The sequence below is a fragment of the Monodon monoceros genome, unplaced genomic scaffold (assembly GCF_005190385.1).
Source record: "Monodon monoceros isolate NGI ecotype Baffin Bay Population unplaced genomic scaffold, NGI_Narwhal_1 Contig5099_ctg1, whole genome shotgun sequence".
NCBI classification, from domain to species: Eukaryota; Metazoa; Chordata; class Mammalia; order Artiodactyla; family Monodontidae; genus Monodon; species Monodon monoceros.
Window position 1 is genome coordinate 2,276 of NW_021700946.1, and position 17,931 is coordinate 20,206.

At 42.2% G+C, this 17,931-nt stretch overlaps 1 protein-coding gene across 2 annotated transcripts; it reads right to left on the reverse strand.

The window, feature by feature from the left end:
* Window positions 1-1,943: 1,943 nt before the first annotated feature.
* Window positions 1,944-15,741, reverse strand: LOC114889991 (V-set and immunoglobulin domain-containing protein 4-like). Of its 2 annotated transcripts, XR_003792192.1 has the most exons (7): window positions 15,608-15,741; window positions 14,996-15,073; window positions 14,563-14,667; window positions 12,307-12,328; window positions 11,807-11,967; window positions 6,653-6,734; window positions 1,944-2,583 (listed from the first exon to the last, which is right to left on the reverse strand). XR_003792192.1 is itself a non-coding variant. In XM_029213483.1 (5 exons), exons 1-5 carry the CDS (start codon window positions 15,690-15,692, stop codon window positions 11,730-11,732), a joined length of 528 nt encoding a protein of 175 aa, XP_029069316.1. In that variant the 5' UTR covers window positions 15,693-15,741; the 3' UTR covers window positions 11,217-11,729. The 2 variants fall into 2 exon arrangements, 1 of the variants encoding a protein (XP_029069316.1); XM_029213483.1 differs by lacking the exons at window positions 1,944-2,583; window positions 6,653-6,734 and having other exon boundaries at window positions 11,217-11,967.
* Window positions 15,742-17,931: the final 2,190 nt, after the last annotated feature.

The following is a 17,931-nucleotide window of genomic DNA, read 5'->3' on the forward strand; positions in this document are numbered from 1 at the left end:
GTTTACTTTTCTAGGTCTTTAAACTCTCTGGAACTCCTATCTTATCTTATCTACCTTTTTTTTTTTTGGATCACACCGCATGGCGTGCAGGATCTTAGTTCCCTGATGAGGGATGGAACCTGCGCCCTCAGCAGTGAAAGCGCGGAGTCCTAACCACTGGACCACCAGGGAATTCCCATTAATTAGTTTATTTTTTTCTTTCCAAGAAGCTAAGCAAGGGTCAGCTCAGCTCAACCCCTCTAATAGTCATAAATTGGAAATTAATTGAGTTTTTTCTGAATAAGACTGCCCTTGTAGACTGAGATGATAACTGACTTGAATTTGCTACTTCTTAACCAGAGTCATATTATATATTTTTGTAGATTGCTTCAAAATTCCTACCTTTCATAAATTGTTGCATAGCATTTGGGCAAGTGACATGACCTCCCTGAACCTCAGCTCCTATTATGTCATATGGGGATAATTTTAGTATCTCCCTTATAAGGTTGTTATGAGGATATTACTAAACTAATACATGCAAAGGGCTTGAGACAGTGCCTGGCACTTAGTAAATTCTCTTGGTAGGTCCAAGGTCTTTGCCTGGTTTCTCCCAGAACACATTTTGTGAGTTGGATAGGCTTTGGGGTAGCTATTGTTCTAGTGCATCTATAGATATTCAAAAATATACTTAAGCTTATATTTACCCTGTTACATCAGTTGTCCCTCCATTCACACAAGCTCACTATGTTCTTTCCTACCTCTGCACTTTTACTTGTGTTCTTCTTTTTGTCTGGAATGCTCTTCTCTGACTATTGATCTTACTATCTTTCAAGGCTCTTTTTAAATGCCTCTTCTGTGAAGTCTCTAGTCCACCCAGTTGGAATTAACTTTTTGTTCCATGGCCTAAACTCCAGAATTCCTTGTCTTGAAGATGGAAGTGTATTGCACCACTTGTACATTCTCTTGTTTCTCATGTCACATTGGATAAGTTTCAAACCCTCAACATAGTATACAAGGGCTTCCTCAGTTTGGCCTCCTGTTACCTCTCCCACTTTGCTTTGCGCTATTCTTTCCTTTGCTTGCTCTATTCCAGACCACATCAGCCTCCTTATCTTCTTGGAATATGCCACATATTTTCCCATCTCAGAGCTTTTACACATGCTGTTTCTTCTGCTTGGAATGGGTTTTCAACAATTATTCACTTGGCTCACCTGGTCATTTGTTCTTATTCTTCAGTCGCACTTCAAAGGTCACTTCCTTTGAGAGGTTTTCTTGACCTATCCAAGCCTTGTGGATTAGGTTCCCTGTGTTCTCCTAGCTTTCTGTGATTCCTCCTTTCTTTTCATATTTACCTGTAATTATTTGTTCAATAGCTATTTTCCACCACACTGCAAGTGCCAAGAAGGTAAGCATCTTATGTGTCTTGCTCTCCTCTGTATCCCAAGTGCCTCGCACCATGCTTGATACTTAGAAAACTCTCAATATATATTTGTTGAGTGAATGAATCTAGTCCAGCCTCATTGTAGATATGGCCCATAGAGGGAGAGGGTTTTACTCAAGGTCACACAGATAATCAGTGGCAGAGAATAGACTGTAGTCTGGGTCTCCTGACTTCAGGTGCACTGCTCTTTTCCATACATTCACTTCCACTATAGTATTTGTTCTTTGTACATGCTTATGTATTAATTTGGATCCTGGACTAGGCTGTAAATTCCTTGAGGGCAGGGACTATATTTTATACTTTTGTTGTCCCACATGGTAACTACTAGCTATGTGTGGTGATTGAACACTGGAAACATAGGTAGTCCATATTGTGGTGTACTGTAAATTTAAAACACACACCACATTTTAAAGAGTGTAAAATACCTCATTAAAACATTTTTACATTGTTTACTGGTTAAGATAATATATTAGATGCATTGGGTTAAATAAAATATACTATCAAATTACTTTCACCTATTTATATTTCAAATTTTTAATGTCGCTATTAGAAAATTTGTGGCTCACATTGTATTTCTGTTAGATGTATAATACTGCTCTGCTGTGTATTTATTTTTCCCCTTGGTGCCAACCATAGAGCTTTGCAGCCAGTAAGTGCTCAACACACCCTTGTTGAATTAAGTTGAGCTATAGTTGGTAGGTTAATTGCTGCCACATTTCTTGCCATTGTCACTGGGTTTGTGGGGAACCTCACAGTGAAACATCTATCCCCAAGCCCATGAGTACATGAAGTTCTTCAATCTTGGCCTGGAGGTGCCCTGTACATTGCATCAGCCTTTGTATTTCCTTTCAGGAAGCCCCAGTGCAATCATACACATAGCAATCACCAGGGATGAGGTGGAGTGTGTGGACACTGGCTTCTTGCACAGGAAGTGGCCTCAGCTTTGCAGTTGTCCCTGGGGCATTTTCTTGACAGGCTTCCTATAGGAAGTGGGGGTAGGTGAGCACGAAGTTGAACTCAATGTTGAGAGGGGCTTCTCAGTTCCTTCATGAAGGTGAGGTAAGCTAAGGAATGTGGGGATCTTGGGCTCTTTCATTTGCTTATGCACTGATGCATTCACTTATTCACCTCACAGTTCTGGGGCAACTATTTCATCCTTGGACCTGTGAAGAAAGGTAGGGATCAGACACAGTCCTATTTTTGGCAGTTCTTGGTCTTTTTGGAGAGACAGACACATAAATGCAGTGTGGAGAGGTTTTTGAGACTAGAGGCAGGCAAAGCCAGGAGCCATTAATTTTGTCAGGAAAGGGGTGGTCAGAGAAAGCTTTCTAGAGACAGTGAGCATCATTATTTTATCTCCCCATCTTTTAGAATCTAGCTAAAATCCTACTTTTCTCTGAACCTTTCTAATGACCACCACTTCCTCACCCTCTGCCCTGGAAGAATCATGTCTTTCTTACCCACTCTTCTGATTTCACTTTGTACCTTCATCAAATCACTTGTCTCACACTGTAGAGATATATATTTCCTTGGGTGCATGCCTGAATCCGTCTCCCCTCTAGCCTGACAATCCTTCAGTATGATGTAGTGACTGATGCTCAGACAGGCTGTGCATGATTTTTCAAGGTCGTATAGTTAATGTTACAGAGGTTGGTCTATAACCCAGGGGCTATAACACAGGATCCAAGACACAGGGACTCAGACTCAAAATTCAGTGTTTTTTTCATTCCAGCACCGAGTGAATAAATGCATGTATCTACAGTGTGGGACTCCCTCACTGTCTGCCTGCTCCCCCTATCCAACTCTCTTCTCCCTCATCCCGCCTCATAAGCATGGTCAAGCCAAAGAGCATCCAAAATGGAAGAACTCTATGTCTTTTGGTTTGACAACAGACCTAAAGGAAAAGTCCCGTTTGTGCTGTTGCTGCAAATTGGCCCTTCCAAGCATGCTTTGTGTTTGTGAGGTAAAGAGGAGCTCTGAGGAGCCCCATGCCATTTTCTCTAATTCAGACCTTTTGCATAGTAGGTATGATTTGTAGATCCTCCTGGCTCCTAATGCTTTTTAATTTGGGTATAGTTGTTTTACAGTGTTGTGTTAGTTTCTACTGTACAGCGAAGTGAAGTAGAGTTCCCTGTGCTATAAAGCAGGTTCTTATTAGGTATCTATTTTATACATATTAGTGTATATATGTCAATCCCACCCTAATGGTTTTTTTTTCATGGATCTACTATGAAGCTCAAGTTGGCCACCATTAATTACTACTTTAATTGAAGGCATTGTTTCCAGAGGGCCCCGTTAAAAAGCTAGGAGAGTACCTTAACTGATAAGTGAGAAAAAAAACCCAAGTGGGTAGCTGAACTTAATCTCTAGGATATGAGTAGGGAGGAAGGGTCCCTCCCTAGAAAAGTGCCCACAGGACAACCCTGACTCTACCACAAGCTTTAGTCAGAAACCAAAATAAAAAGGAATTGAATCTTTCTAGAAGCCAGATCTGGGGAAACTGGTTTCAAGGACTAAGCCAATAAATTATTCTGGTAGAAGGAAGTTTTCTGCAGAGTAGTGTGAGTGTAAGTGAATTCCTATCCCAGGCTGTCCCCTAGAGCCTCTAGGCTCTGCATACACAGGAAAGACCATAGTGAGAGAGGGGCAGGTATGGAAGGGGTTATAAAGGAACCAGGGAATGTTTGAGTTGGAGAGGCCACCAAGATCATCTAGTTCAGCCTCTGTTGGTTAAATGGGAAACTAAGACTAAGGGAGGGAACAGAGCTGACAGATCTGGGAGTAGGACACCAAACTCCTGGCTCCCAGGATGTGGTCTTTTCTCTTGAACCCGAATTTATATGACTGTATGTAGCTTAGATAGATTATTCACCGAGGCTTGAGTACTGTCAAGGGTCCTATTTCTTCTATGTAGACTAAGGACTGAGACTTGGGCACTGCAATCATTGAAGGTGATCCTGTAAGTATACCCTGAAAGCATTGCAAGAACTGCCTCTCCCGTCTGCCATATCATCAGGATTTATGATGTAGAGCACTGCATAATGGGAATCCAAAGTCTTCCTGGCTGTGAATGGGGACTGCCCAAGGATTGCAAACATAAGGCTCTAGGAAGTCATTCACTTTCTTCTCATAACTGTCATGTCCCTCATGAAGCCTAAAGGTCACAATTGAACTTAAGTGTCTGGCACTATCTTTTCCTTCTCAAGGTCAACCACTTTCTTCATAACCAACATAGGAGAGTAGAAAAAGCCTAACATTTTAAGTCAGAAAGACCTGAGTACAAATTCTGCCTTCTCCATTTTTCCTAGTTTTGTGTCCTTAGACAAGCCACTTTACTTCCATGTGTCTCAGTTTCCTCACCTATAAATAGGAATAATGATAATACCATACTAGATGGTTGTTGATTAAATGAGATAACACATGTAAAACACATAATAAATACTTTCATAGATGTGAATTTTCTTTTTTCTGTCTGTGAGCTCCCTGGATGCCAGAATGTGACCTGTGGGCAGAGCTGTGCTAGCAGGCCCAGCTTCATAGGCATGTGACCTGTAAATTTTCACAGGGCCTCACACTTAGAAAGACCCCAAACTTAGCTTAATGTTCTACTGTTGCCATCTTGAATTTTTAATTTCTTTTTTACAAAGGGCCCTTCCTTTTCATTTTTCACTGGGCCTTGCTAATTATGTTTGTGTGCCAGGGGAGATAAAATGGGTGTTTCAGGACTAGGAGGCATTCTGACAGGGTGAGAGAACGCATGATTTGGAGTTGACAGAAATGGATTCAAATTCTAGATATACCACTAATTTTCTTTTTGATATCAGGCATTTCCTTTTATCCCTCAGGGGGTCAGTTTCTCAGTTTTGACAATGGGGATTTTTATTTGATAATGTCTCAGCTTTGACATTCCAGGACTCCTTCAGTAAATCTGGGGGAACCTCCCTGTCCATAGGTCGAGCCTAGGGCAGCCAGGGCTTTCTGCTCAGACTCTCTGCAGCTTGGGGAGTTAGTATCTGTTGGAGTTCAGCTGGCAGTGGGTGAGGACATGGCAGTGAGGACTGTTGCTTCAGTAGGAGACCCTTTCACAACGGCACTCTTTTGTCATTTTGCACCCAGATTTCCGTTGGCTAACCTCAGCCTTATCTTCCTCATTTCTGTTTCCTCTTGAAGACACCAAGGGCCCTTCAAAACATAGGACCTTCCTGCTCACAGCATAAAGCCCAGTTCCCTCTGGTCTCTGCAGGTTGACTCATCACCAGGGAACCTATGCCTCCTACAAGATGAAGGCACCACTCCAGTAACAGGTATAGTATCCACTTGTCCTCTCTGCTTGGATTCCCAGACTGGGGCAGTGTCCATGGCTACCAAATATGGCTTGGATCTGCTCATCCCATTCTCCTTGGACCCTTCTCAGGAATTCTGGATCAAGGGTGGGGGAGAAGAAGTGTCCCATTGGTACCCTTCTCTCCTGGAGCCTATAATGATGAGAAAGGAGGGTGACATTTCCTCTCCAAACAGGCTGTTTAGGGGACAGCCAAATGGAAGTGGAATGTTCTCTGGAACTAGGATCAGGATATTTGAATAGTGGTCCTGGTTTTGCCATTTACTCATTGTGTATCTTTGAACAAGTCCTTTCTCCATTCTAGAACTCATATTTTTGACCACTTCTGAAAAGAAGAGGAGGGGAAGGATTAGATGGACAGTGTCTAGAGACTCTTTTAGTTTTTATATCCCTTATTTTGATAGTTTTTAGCCCTCTGTTGAGAAAGGACATGAGAGTGATGCTGAGTAAATATCTCTGGGTAGGGTTGAGCAGGGGCTTGAACTATGCCTGAAAAAAAGTCCATACTGCTCCCAGTATGAGGGGGCCCAACTGGGGCAGTTGCAGAGCAGGTCTTACTGCTTGGTGTGTTAGCCCTCCCAGGGTAGACAGGGAGCAAATGATATTTTATGTAGTATAACAGACCAAGAGAAAACTTTCAGAGACCCTCAGTATCACTCCACGTAGATATCCATCTTTTCTTCCTATGGGCCTGGCCAACCTTCCTCAGCTGAACCTGCTTTCCTTATATACACTCTGTTGGAGAGGCATGGACTAAAACATCAAATGTGGAAATAAAACCAATATAGTTTCAGCTCAGCCACTGCCTCTTTCCATTAATACTGGGGCAAAATGGTCTATAAGGCTCTTAAACTTCATGTACTAAGAAAGAATCTTTAACCCCCTCATACCTGTCTTCCTTTTTGATGAAGTCAGAAAGGGCATTCAGGAGGCTGTGGACATCTTCAGTTTATCCAGGTCTTCACACAGAAGCTGGTAGCCAGTAAGGATAATGATAGAAGAAAGGCATCAGTCCAGTTCTCTCTCTCCCACTACCCTGAACTCAAACTCTATTAATCAGCTTCCTTGATTGGCTTTCACTCACAGCTCCAGGGACTGAGCCAAGGTGCCTGTGAGCTCCTATATGAGAGGCTCTGGAAAGCTCACCAAACACTTTCCTGACAACTTTGCCAGGTAAGTCTTCTTGTCCCCATTTCCAGAGAAGACAACTGAAGCTCAAAGGGCAACTGAAGCCTAAAGGAAAACTTTCCCAAAGCCATGATTGGCTAATTAGTGCCCCAAGCAGCATTAGAATCCAAGTTTGTCTGATTCTTTCCACTATGCCATATCTGGTGACCAAGATTGTTGCTTTGGCTGAAAAAGCCACACTTCTGGGTGGCTTGGAATGGCTTGGGTAAGTAGAGAGGGAAATGAGGGGATGGAAAATATCATTTAGAGCTTTAGGTTTGAAGTCACTCTCAGATATCAAGTTGGAGGAGCATGTCATCTGCTTACCAACATACATTTACCTGAAAGAGTTAAGTGTTTTTTTTTTCAATGCACTATGATTTTTTGCTGAAAGACAAGTCCCTCTGCCTTGTCTTAGCTGGGATAAGGCTTTCTGGCCTCATAGGGTAGTTTTATGTTCCTCGGAATGTTTGTCTCTTTTCATGCCAGTATATAATATAAGCCAGCTACTTTCTCACAGATCAACTACCACATCTGGAAAAGGGAGGAATTTAACATGGACTACCTGGAATTTTTAGCAACAGTATCTGGGTATTGCCAAGTGAATTCTCTCGGAAGTTCCAGGCCTGATCATGCTCCTGGCAGCTTCTTTATTTCTCTGATGGCTGTGGGTTGAATGATCCCAGTACCTCACTGCCAAGTCCACTGCCTATATTTTGCCTTCCTTTTTGATGTGTCTCCCTTTTCCCAGAGAGATATACAGAGCATGGAGGTAAAAGGACCAGTGAGGAAAACTGGAGGGCACAATAGGGTGACATAGGGCACAGCCCCAAACTGTGTACAACTTGTATGATCTTTAGCAACTCTCATCCTCAGTGTGAGCCTTCATTTCCTCATTTATAACATGAGTAGGTGAAACTAGATGAAGGTCCTTTTATAGCTGCCATTCTTGAGTCCTGATTTGTTAAGTGCATCATGTTAGGTAAGTCTGAGACCATAAGAAATTCCTGTTTCATTGTCCTGACCCTGTTAAGTCAGTGGTCAATGGCCCTTGCTTTCCTTGTGGTAGTTCAACCACCTTTTTTTTTCCCTTTGGAGCATTTGTTATGTATCAAATACTGACCTAAGGGCTTTACATACATTATTTCATGTCATTCTCACAATAACTTATTAGGTAAGTACTATACTTACGCCCATTTGTGGATGTGGAAAACTAGAGCTCAAAGAGATGAAATGATTTATCCAAGATTTCTCAGCTACTCAGTGGAAGAGCCAGAATTCATGCCCATGCTTAAACTCAAAGCCTATGTCCATAGTCATAACACTGTGAGAACATAGACTGAGAGAGTTGGGAAGGTGGGACATGGACATTGACTCTGGAACCTGGTCCTTTCCTGAGGTCAGGGAGGCAGGACAATGACCAAATTGTACATTCTCTGCTGCATAGAGAATCTCATTGAAGCTCCGGATCCCTAGAAATGCCATAGCTATAGGACTCAGGCCTGAGGACCTCCCCAGCTGAGCACTGGGGCTTCACCTGCAGTATCAAGTGGGCCTTTCTTACATACCCTAAGGATGCCTCTTCTGGTTAGAAGCTTTATTGCCTATTTTGTTCACTTCCTTATTCTGGTGCTTCAGCTAGTCCCTATAGCCTCTGCAGTTTCCCTGGTGCTCAGGGTGTGACTCCTTTCTCTTTCTTTCCCTCCAGGGCCATATCTCCCAGGAAGATCTTGCCTCCCCACTGAAGCCCCTGGCCCAGCCTCCTGCAGTGCCACGCTCCGTGTATTTGACAAGCTGAGTTAGACACTCCGTGTAGTAGAGTGTCAGTTTGTCAAATACCCCAAGTGCGGCATATGCCTAGCAGCTCCAGGCCAGGACAGTTGAAATACAGCTGATAGACTGACAGCTGGATGCAAGAACACACACCAAATACCAACTAAGCTCTCAGAAGTTATTTTCGGTGACTTTGAGGGAATTAAAGCATTGTACCTGAGGGTGTTGGGGGGTGGGGAAATGAAGCAGCTCTGCTTATACACAGTGGGAGCCCTAGGTGGATACAATAGTCTTGAAAAGGCATATGGGCCCCAGGGATGGCAGTACTCCTTTATTCATTACTTTCTTCCTTCACATTCCCCTCCCAGACTCCCCTAACAAGGACATCTGAATTCTCACACAAGCATCATCACAGGGCTTAGACACCCAGTTTCTGGACACTTAACCTTGGCTTCTAAGCACAATTTGACCTTACCTATCTCTCTCCTTTTCTTCATGCTTTTTCTCCCCCTGGGAACACCTTCTTCATTTCTCTCTTCTTATCCAATTCTTTCCCATACTTCTTGGCCAAGCCAAAGTCCAGTCTCTCCAAGGACTTTTGAAAGTCAACCTATACTCTTTCCTTCTTCATTCTCAAAGCACTCCTTGCCTGGGTGCTTGTATGTACCCTTTTATCTCCTACTGCCAAATGGTACATCTTGAATTGTTAGTGGACTTTTACAGGGGATATTTTTGAATTCCCCACTAGATTGTGAGCTCCTAGAGAACAATACTCTTTCCTTAATTGCTGTCTCCCCATTCCATCCCTACTCCAGCCCCAGAACAGTACTCAGGTAAAAGAAAATACTTAATAACTGTTTATTGGTTGATAGACTTTCCGCTAGTCTATTAGTTTTGGGCCTTTGGGCCAAATGCTACCCAGGAATTTTGTAAGAAAACAATTAAACTTTGGTCACTGCAGTGCTATAGGGTGTGTGAGGTAATTGCCAACATGGAGGGTTTTTCTTCCTGAGAAATAGGGTCAAGAGTCAGAGAAGGAGGGCAAACATGTAGACTCAGAGGGCAAGTAAGTTTTGGAATTACTTGGTAACAAAAAGTTATACAGATGCTTTATTGCAGGATTTTTCAGAGACTTTAATATTGTAATGTTCCATTGGAAATCTCCAAGAGAGGGCCATAGAATGAAGCAGTTCCCATGCTTATCTGATCATGGAAACGTTTTTCTGTGGGCCATTTCCTGGATCGAGTGTTCCATGGAACAAAATTTGAGAAATTGCCTTAGAGGAACTTCATATCTTTCCTCTCTTCTGGAGATCTTGTCTTTTTACTCTTCTACTTTTCTCCACCCAGCTACCTGCCTAAGACAGGTCCTGTTTTATTATACCATTTTTGTTTAGCCTATCCTGCAGATTTGGGCTAGCCTTATACTTAGGACTTTCTCACTGGCTTGTCTTGCATGAAAAAGATTATCAGGTTTTAGGCAGAGATGATCTCTAGAAGTTTCCTGCTGCAATAAATATATGCTCCTAGGTCTGTAATTTTATCTTGTTTTATCTTGTGGCATTTAATAAACTTGCAGTATCAGTGTCAACCTGCATCATAGAAAGAGTTTAGAAGTTTACTTTCATTTTTTCCTACTCTGGAACAATTTATGTAGCAACAACAAAAGGCTTATGGGTCCCAGGTATGGATGTGCTCCTTGATTCATTACTTTCATTCCTTCCTGTAAAGCGAAGGACTCTTTGTTCACTTTTATGTATGATTTTGACTTCTGTAATCAATTCATAGGGGAGCAGCTGCTGGTTAAACCTGAGCTGACCTTGGAATTGCATTGTAACCAAAAGTGGCACATGTCAGCTTCCATAAAGGGTGAAGAAGTTGATTTGACATGCATTACCTGAGGGAAAGGAAACAGTGTTGAACTGACCCAGAACAGTTCCTCTCTGAGGACACTGATTTAAAGGTGTATTGTGTGTGCACATATACAGACAGATAAACACACACACACACACACACTCACACTCCTAGTGATTATTCCTGTTTGAGAAGAGAGACTTCCCTGCTCTGACCTCTACCCCACAGTGTAAGAAGGGGCCAAGAGATAAAGACGATCTATGAAGAGTACAACTACTCCAAAGATTTTAGGATTCTAGGAGGTGGAAATCCTTGAGGGTGATGCATTCATACTTTGGAGAAAGGGGGATCTCTTTATTTCCGCACCCACAGTCTGCTTTTTTAGGTTTCCAATTGACCTGGGAAGAGTCACCCAGGTGGAGCTGGCAGGATGATTAAAAAGGGAATAGAAGGCAGTTGAGTACTGTTTTACCAAATGTTCATTGTGTTCCAGTGAGCTCACTGCTGAAATGAGGTAAGGGTAGCATGGGTGGGAAGAAGGAAAAAACAAAAAAGCAAAGGTGCTATCCATACTCCCAGGGCCCCAACCATCTCAACTAGTCTCACTTTAATCACTCTTGGTAGGTCCTTGAGAGAGGACCAATATGACCAAAGTTGCTGTTATGCTTAGATATTCATTGAGCATCAGAAGAATACCAGAGCACTAGACTCACAGTACAGGACTGAATCCTGGCCTGTTACATGACAATCTCAATTAAAAGCTATCTGGCACTAGAGAAAGGGAAGTGATCCTAAACCTAACTGGTTCCCTGAGCTGCCAGAGCTGAGCCTCCCTCTGGTCATTCAGTGGTAAGAGGCCAAAGTTGACTGGTGTCTGGATGCATGATGACCAAGTCCTAGTGCTATAGGCACTTCCCTCTGATGTTTGGAGTGAAGCAATGGAAACTCCAGGCAGGGATACTAGAAGGGCCTAAGGCATGATCCAGCAGCAGGCTTGCTTGAGGTGCATATGGTAACTTCTTAGGCAAAGCCATTCACTCTTAGCAACCCCAGTGTTGGCAGGGAAGACACTTTGGACTATCCAGGAATAAAGATAGCAGGGAAAGGGGCCATGCAGAATGCCAGGGATGAATAGGCAGTTATGTCAACAGACTTTGGCCCAGTAGGACATTTTTAGCAACTGCTCTTGCCCTTGGTGACCAGAAGCTCATAATCTGGGGGAACCGTGTGCAGCAGGCGAGCATAGTCACCGTTGATCTGGGCGATGATCTGGTACTCCTGGCCCAGGCAAGGTTCATCAGAGTAGTCGTTGTCCAGTGTCTGGGAAGCTGGCTCTTCACTGGAGCAGCCACTTGTGAAGATGGCCACCCTCATGGTTTCACCAGAGTCACTGGCCTCCCCAGCATGCACCCTGTGGTCCAAGAGCCCACCATCCATGAGAAGAAACTTGAATCTGGTACCCTGGTTTCCCACTTTTCTGCCCCAATTCTTGCCAACTGACCCTCAGGCACTTGCCACCCAGGGATTCTGGGAATGGAGGGCTAGAGGACCTGAATTATTTTGTGTGTTCAATGGGCCAGGACAGTACCACAGAAGATGCTTCAGAGAGGGAAGAAAGTTGTGCCCTGACCCTGAAGGCCTCTGGGCTTAAGATTGGGCCTGTGCCAAACCCCCTTTCCTCTATGCCAGTGACGAACAAAATCGAGGGCAAGGAATGGGTCAGAAGATAAAAGAAGAGAGGTTATCTTACCTGACCACTTCACAGACATGCTCTAGAAAAAAAGGAAGAATCAGGTCAGAAGTCTCCATGGGGAGTGAGTAAGAGCCAAGCATGAGTACTTGTCAAAAGGTAAGGGAAGGGGAGACAGAAAGGGGGATCTCAATATGTCTCAGCCTTCCAACAAATAGGAGCTGTTGGGAAGGTGAGTTGAAATACAGGGATGCAGATTTATCAGGGAAATGAAAAGGAAGCACACTTTATCACTGTCATCTTTGACATACTCTGACTCTGGACATTGGGCTGGAGCATTTGCTTGGTATGATGGGGGGAGGGACACTGGAACTGGATCCACTCTCCACCCAGGAATCTTGCCAAAGATCCCCAGGGAGTCCTTGTGAGAAACTTGGCAGCCATCCAGAGCCCAGGTAAAAGGGTCTGAATTAGTCTGATGTCTGGGACTTTGGTTTGAGCCATTCCCAAATTCACATATCCCCACCCTGCACCCAGGAAAGATCTTGGAATAAGTCACCATTGCCCCCTAGTGTCAGTGGAGGAGAAGTATCTACATTCCATGCAGGCTTAAAGGCTCTAGCCTAGTACGAAGATAGATATCTCTTGGTACTGCCCTCTAGGAGCTTGTAATCTTTTGGAGATGCAACAGGGAATGCATACATTAAACCACAACAAAGCAAACACGGCATGCTGCAGCAATTTTGCTTTGTGATAGAGCCCTGTATTTCCATGTCTTACCTCCCCAGTTGGCCTGGCAGCTCCTATATTGTAGGGTCTTTTTCATTTTTATATGCCTAATGCATGGTACATAGTAGGCACTCAATAACTACATGTTAAATTGGATTGATGCCCTAAGGCTGTCTCCCTTATAGAGAGGTAGAAAGCAGGAATTCTGGGAAGGCAATCCAGGAAGGGAAAATTATAAAGGCATGAGGTGTGTGGCCTATTTGCCTGCTTGACTCCAGTGTCTGGAAATGAAAATAAGTATAAAGGCATGGTGGGGATTGACAAGATAGGCCAGAGCCACATTATAGAGGGCTTTGAATAGAATGCTACATTTTGACCTCTACCCCCTGAGTCATGAGGAGCCCTGGACTGGTTTTGAAAGGAAAATAATCATATGATTACAGTTTATATCCAGTCTCATTGAGACTATAATGAAAGTTTTCCTTTTAGTACTCCTGGGATTTGTGACCACTTGAGATATCTCCACATCCAAGTTTAGCCTCATGGGTCGTAGCCATGGCAGTTGGCCAAGACCAGAGCTTACACTTGAGACCCAGGATAAGGAAACACTCAAGGCTCCCTTCTCCTTTTTGGTTGGAGAGACCCATGGTAGAAACCAGACTATTTGGGAGTAAGAGCTACTACAAACGAAGAGACACACAAATGCTAGTTAAAATAGCTAGTGCAACAGGAACTGAAGTGCAGTTAGGTTTTACTTATAAATCAACATTCAGATTCTTTTTCCTCCTCTGCTGGCAAATAGATGTTAAATGACCCTGACAACTACACTGTAATCATGTCACTCCTCGGCTTAAATATTTTTTAGTAATTTTTAATGCAAGCCTTAGAGAAGAAAGTCCAAATTCCTTAACCTGTCATTCAAGACCTTCTATAATCAGGAATAAGCTTTCCTTTTCCCCTGTATTTCTCTATTGCTTGGCTACATGAATTTTCTTTATTGATGATCCCACTCGCATTCATATTTCACCATTTTACCCATTTACTCTTGTAGTTTCTCCTTCCTAGACTATTGCTCCCTTTCAAATGGTTTTCATCCTTCAAGGAATGGTCTAAGCCCCACCTCCTTCTGAAATCCCTTGCTAATTACTCTAGCCCTAACTGACTCCTCTGTCCTCTGGATACCTTTAGCACTGATTGTCTTCTCCAGGCTTTGAGTCCATAGCCTTTATAGCTATGTATTGTTATTGATAAACTCCACGCTTCTACCTTGATTCCATTAATCAAACTGTAAGCAACTTGAGGTCAAGGACTGTGACTTCTCCTTCTCTTGCATCCTCATTAGAAAACTCATTACATAGATACTGTACTCGGTTGGGTACCAAAGATTTGTGAATTAACTTTCATAAGTTGTATTCTCATTGTTGCCTTGCAGGTCTGTCTCCATGGACCCCCTACCCTGACTTTCAAACTAGGCTAGGATCCCTTTGAAGTGCCTAACATAGTGCTTGATACTGAGTTTATGCTCAACTATACTGCTGAATGAATGAATAAATGAGCAAGAGCCACCCAATCATACTTATCACTCACCCTGTTGGGATGTCTTCCGGCAGACCATGATATAAGTCATGGTGGTGACCACAATACAGCAGAAGGAGATGATGAGAATTATGGCAAAGATAGGCAGACCATTTCCTAGGAGGTAAAACAAGACCAAGTGGTATCTGGTTGAAAATGAATCTAGCAACTCCAAGGATCAGTCCAGGCCAGCTCACACTTCTTTCTTTTCCATCTTCTCCTAAATTTCTTAGCTAGCCAGAGAGACAAAGAAAACCCTAGGCCCATGAGAAAGACTTGAGAGAAGCTAGAGACTCCACGTATAAACAAGTTATTTCAGACCCACTGGTTGATGGCTGATTGGCCTGGGCATTTGAATGACATAGAACATTGTATATAGTGGAAAATTTCAGTTACAAAGTTCACAGCCAAAAGGGAAGGCTAGAAGTCTTAACATTGCCCTTACCTGGCCCAGCACTTGTCTTTCCAACGTAGCCATCCACTTCAGTGGTCCAGCCCTGGGATGAGTTCACTGTGGATGTTGCTATGACAACAAGTGTGTTAGGGTTAGAGGCCTCTCTTCCAGCAAGTAGCTGTGAGGTGGAGGGTGGCTGCAAAGTCTGAAGTCCTTCTGTGGGTATCTGTGCTAAGCTTTCTGCAATTCCTGGCCATGTCACTGACCACTATTACCATAAAGTGAGGTATCTTAGTTTTTCACTGTTTATGATGGGAAGAAGGCCAATAGAGGGGAGACAATATACCTAAAGTCCTATAGCAAGTCAGACTAGGAGCAAAGCAGAAGTCACAGTTTTTCTTTTCTCACTTTTCCCATGGGATTATTCAAATTCTCTCCTTCCTTTTGCCTCAAACATTTTCACGAAGAAGAATATATATATTCATGATTTCACTTCATCATGACCCTTAAATCTTTCTTATTTCCATTTCTTTAGTACTAATTTCTTTCTGGAGAACACAACGACCTCTTATTACCCATCTAATGGCATTGGGCCTCCTCTCTTGGCTTCTATGAAGCCATTTCAGACCTTTCCTACTCCCGCAGAACCCTAGTAAAACTCACCTTCGAAGGGGGATTTCATGGTTGGAGGTGCCTTAGTCTTGGTCTCGAGTGGCTTTGAGGAATCTGCAAGGAAAAGGAAGTCCATTCAAGGGCCCTGGCACCTTTGAGTGAACAGTTGAATGCCTTAGGGAAAATGGGAAGTAAGTTAGGGCCAGTCAGGTCCTTAATTAATCTGGATGGGAAAACATTTTGTTTTAACTAACTTCTGATTGAAATTTAGCTATTCATTCTCTTGAGAGGGTCTTAGAAGGATTACAAAGAAGGTGGCTGTGGTGATGTCAGTAAAAATGGTAGAGTAATGACCTCCAAATATTCACTTCTTCACAAAAGCAATGAAATAACTGAAAAAAAATTCATAACTTTTTCTTTCAGATTTGGGGAAATTAGCCAAAGATTTGCATCAACCCAAGTAGCATTTATGGAAGAAAAACACCCCAGTCGTGTTAAGAACAGGGAGCTCTGTGGCATTTTAACTTACCCCAGCCCTATCACCCTGCCCCAGGCCAGTAGTAGCCTTGAAAATAAACCCCCTTCTAGGTGCTGGAGTGGACAGAGCAGATTTAATTCCCAAACAATTGTCATTATTTGACCTGTGTGGTGGTTCCCTGAAAGACCTGACTCAAAAGGCTTATATTTATTGGTCACCCAGTGCTAAAACTGTCCCCAGGGAAGGGATGTATTTATCACACAGCTGCCTGAGGCAAGAGATAATAGTTGAGGTAAACAAGAAACTAGCCAGAAAACTTTAAAGAAAAAAAAGTAATTAGATGTTCATAGAGACTTCGAAAATCTCTGACACATTCCTGGTAATCTAGAAGAACACAGACATGCCTAGGGTTTTGTGCATGCTCAGGAAAGACATGAGAACATCATAAGTTCTTTCCTCTGGCTAGCCTTGAGGCTCTGCATTAGCAGGAAGTGAAGGCTACAGCACAGTTATAAACTTCCTGGGTAAGTGTTGAAGACATAGTTCAAAAGGCAACAGAGCCCTGGGAGTTTTAGTGGTTCTAAGTATTTAAGGAGATATCTATCCAATCAGTAGCTTACCACTAAGCTACCAAGCAGAGACTTCAGTGGCAATCCATGACAAAGAATACAAGAGACTACTTAAAATTATCTTAGAAAAGTTACTGAACATACAAACAGCAACTAGTACAATAAGCAGTGCCAAAAACAAGCCCTGGAGAGAGAAAGGGAGAGTCAGATTTCTAGATTTGCCATATTATATTATTTAAAAAGTCAATTTTTTAACAAAAATATAAGATATGCAAAGAAACTAGAAGCTAGAGCCCATAAACATATAAAAAAGCAATGAATACAAACCATCCCTAAGGAAGCAGAGATACTGGACTTACTAGACAAAGATTTTAAATCAACTAAATTTGTTAAAAAAGAAATAAACCAAAGGAAAGATTGTGCAAAAATCTAAAAGAATGAGGACAATTCAAGCCAAATAACGAATATCAATAAAAAGATAGAATTTATAAAACAGGAACCAACTAGAAATACTAGAGTTGAAAAGTACAACAACTGAAAGGATAAAAATCAATAAAAAGAAGAAAAATTCACTAACGGAGATTTAAGCAGGCAGAAGAAGAATCAGTAAACTTGATAACAATTGAAATTAACCAATTAGAGAAACAGAAAGGAAAGTGAATGAAGAAAAATGAGTAGCACCTCAGAGGTCTGTGGGACACTTTCAAGTGTACCAACATACACATAATGGGAGTTGTAGAAGCAGAGGATAGAAAAGGGTGGACAAAATATTTTAAGATATAATGTCAGAAAACTTTCCGATTTGATGGAAAACAATCTGCAAGTACAAGAAGCTCAATGAACTCCAAGTAGGGAAATATTTTTTAAATTCACACCTAGATACATACTCAAAAGCCAAAGTCAAAGAGAGAATTTTGAAAGCAGCAAGAAAGAAGCAACTAATCATATACAAGAGAGTCTCAGTAAGACTAATGGCTAAGACCATAAAATTCCTAGAAGAAAACATAAGCAGAACACTCTTTGACATAAATCATAGCAGTATTATTTTAGATCTGTCTCCTAAAGAAAAGAAAGCAAAAATAAACAAATGGGAACTAATTAAACTTAAAGGCTTTTGCACAGCTAAGGAATCCATCAACAAAACAAAAAGACTGCCTACTGAATGGGAGAAAATATATGCATAATATGAATGATAAAGTGTTAATGCCAAAAATACATAGATAGCTCATATAACTCAATATCAAAAAATATAAATAAAAACAAAATATCCATTGGCTTATTTTTGTTTTTATTTCCCTTTCTCTAGGAGGTGGGTCAAAAAGGATCTT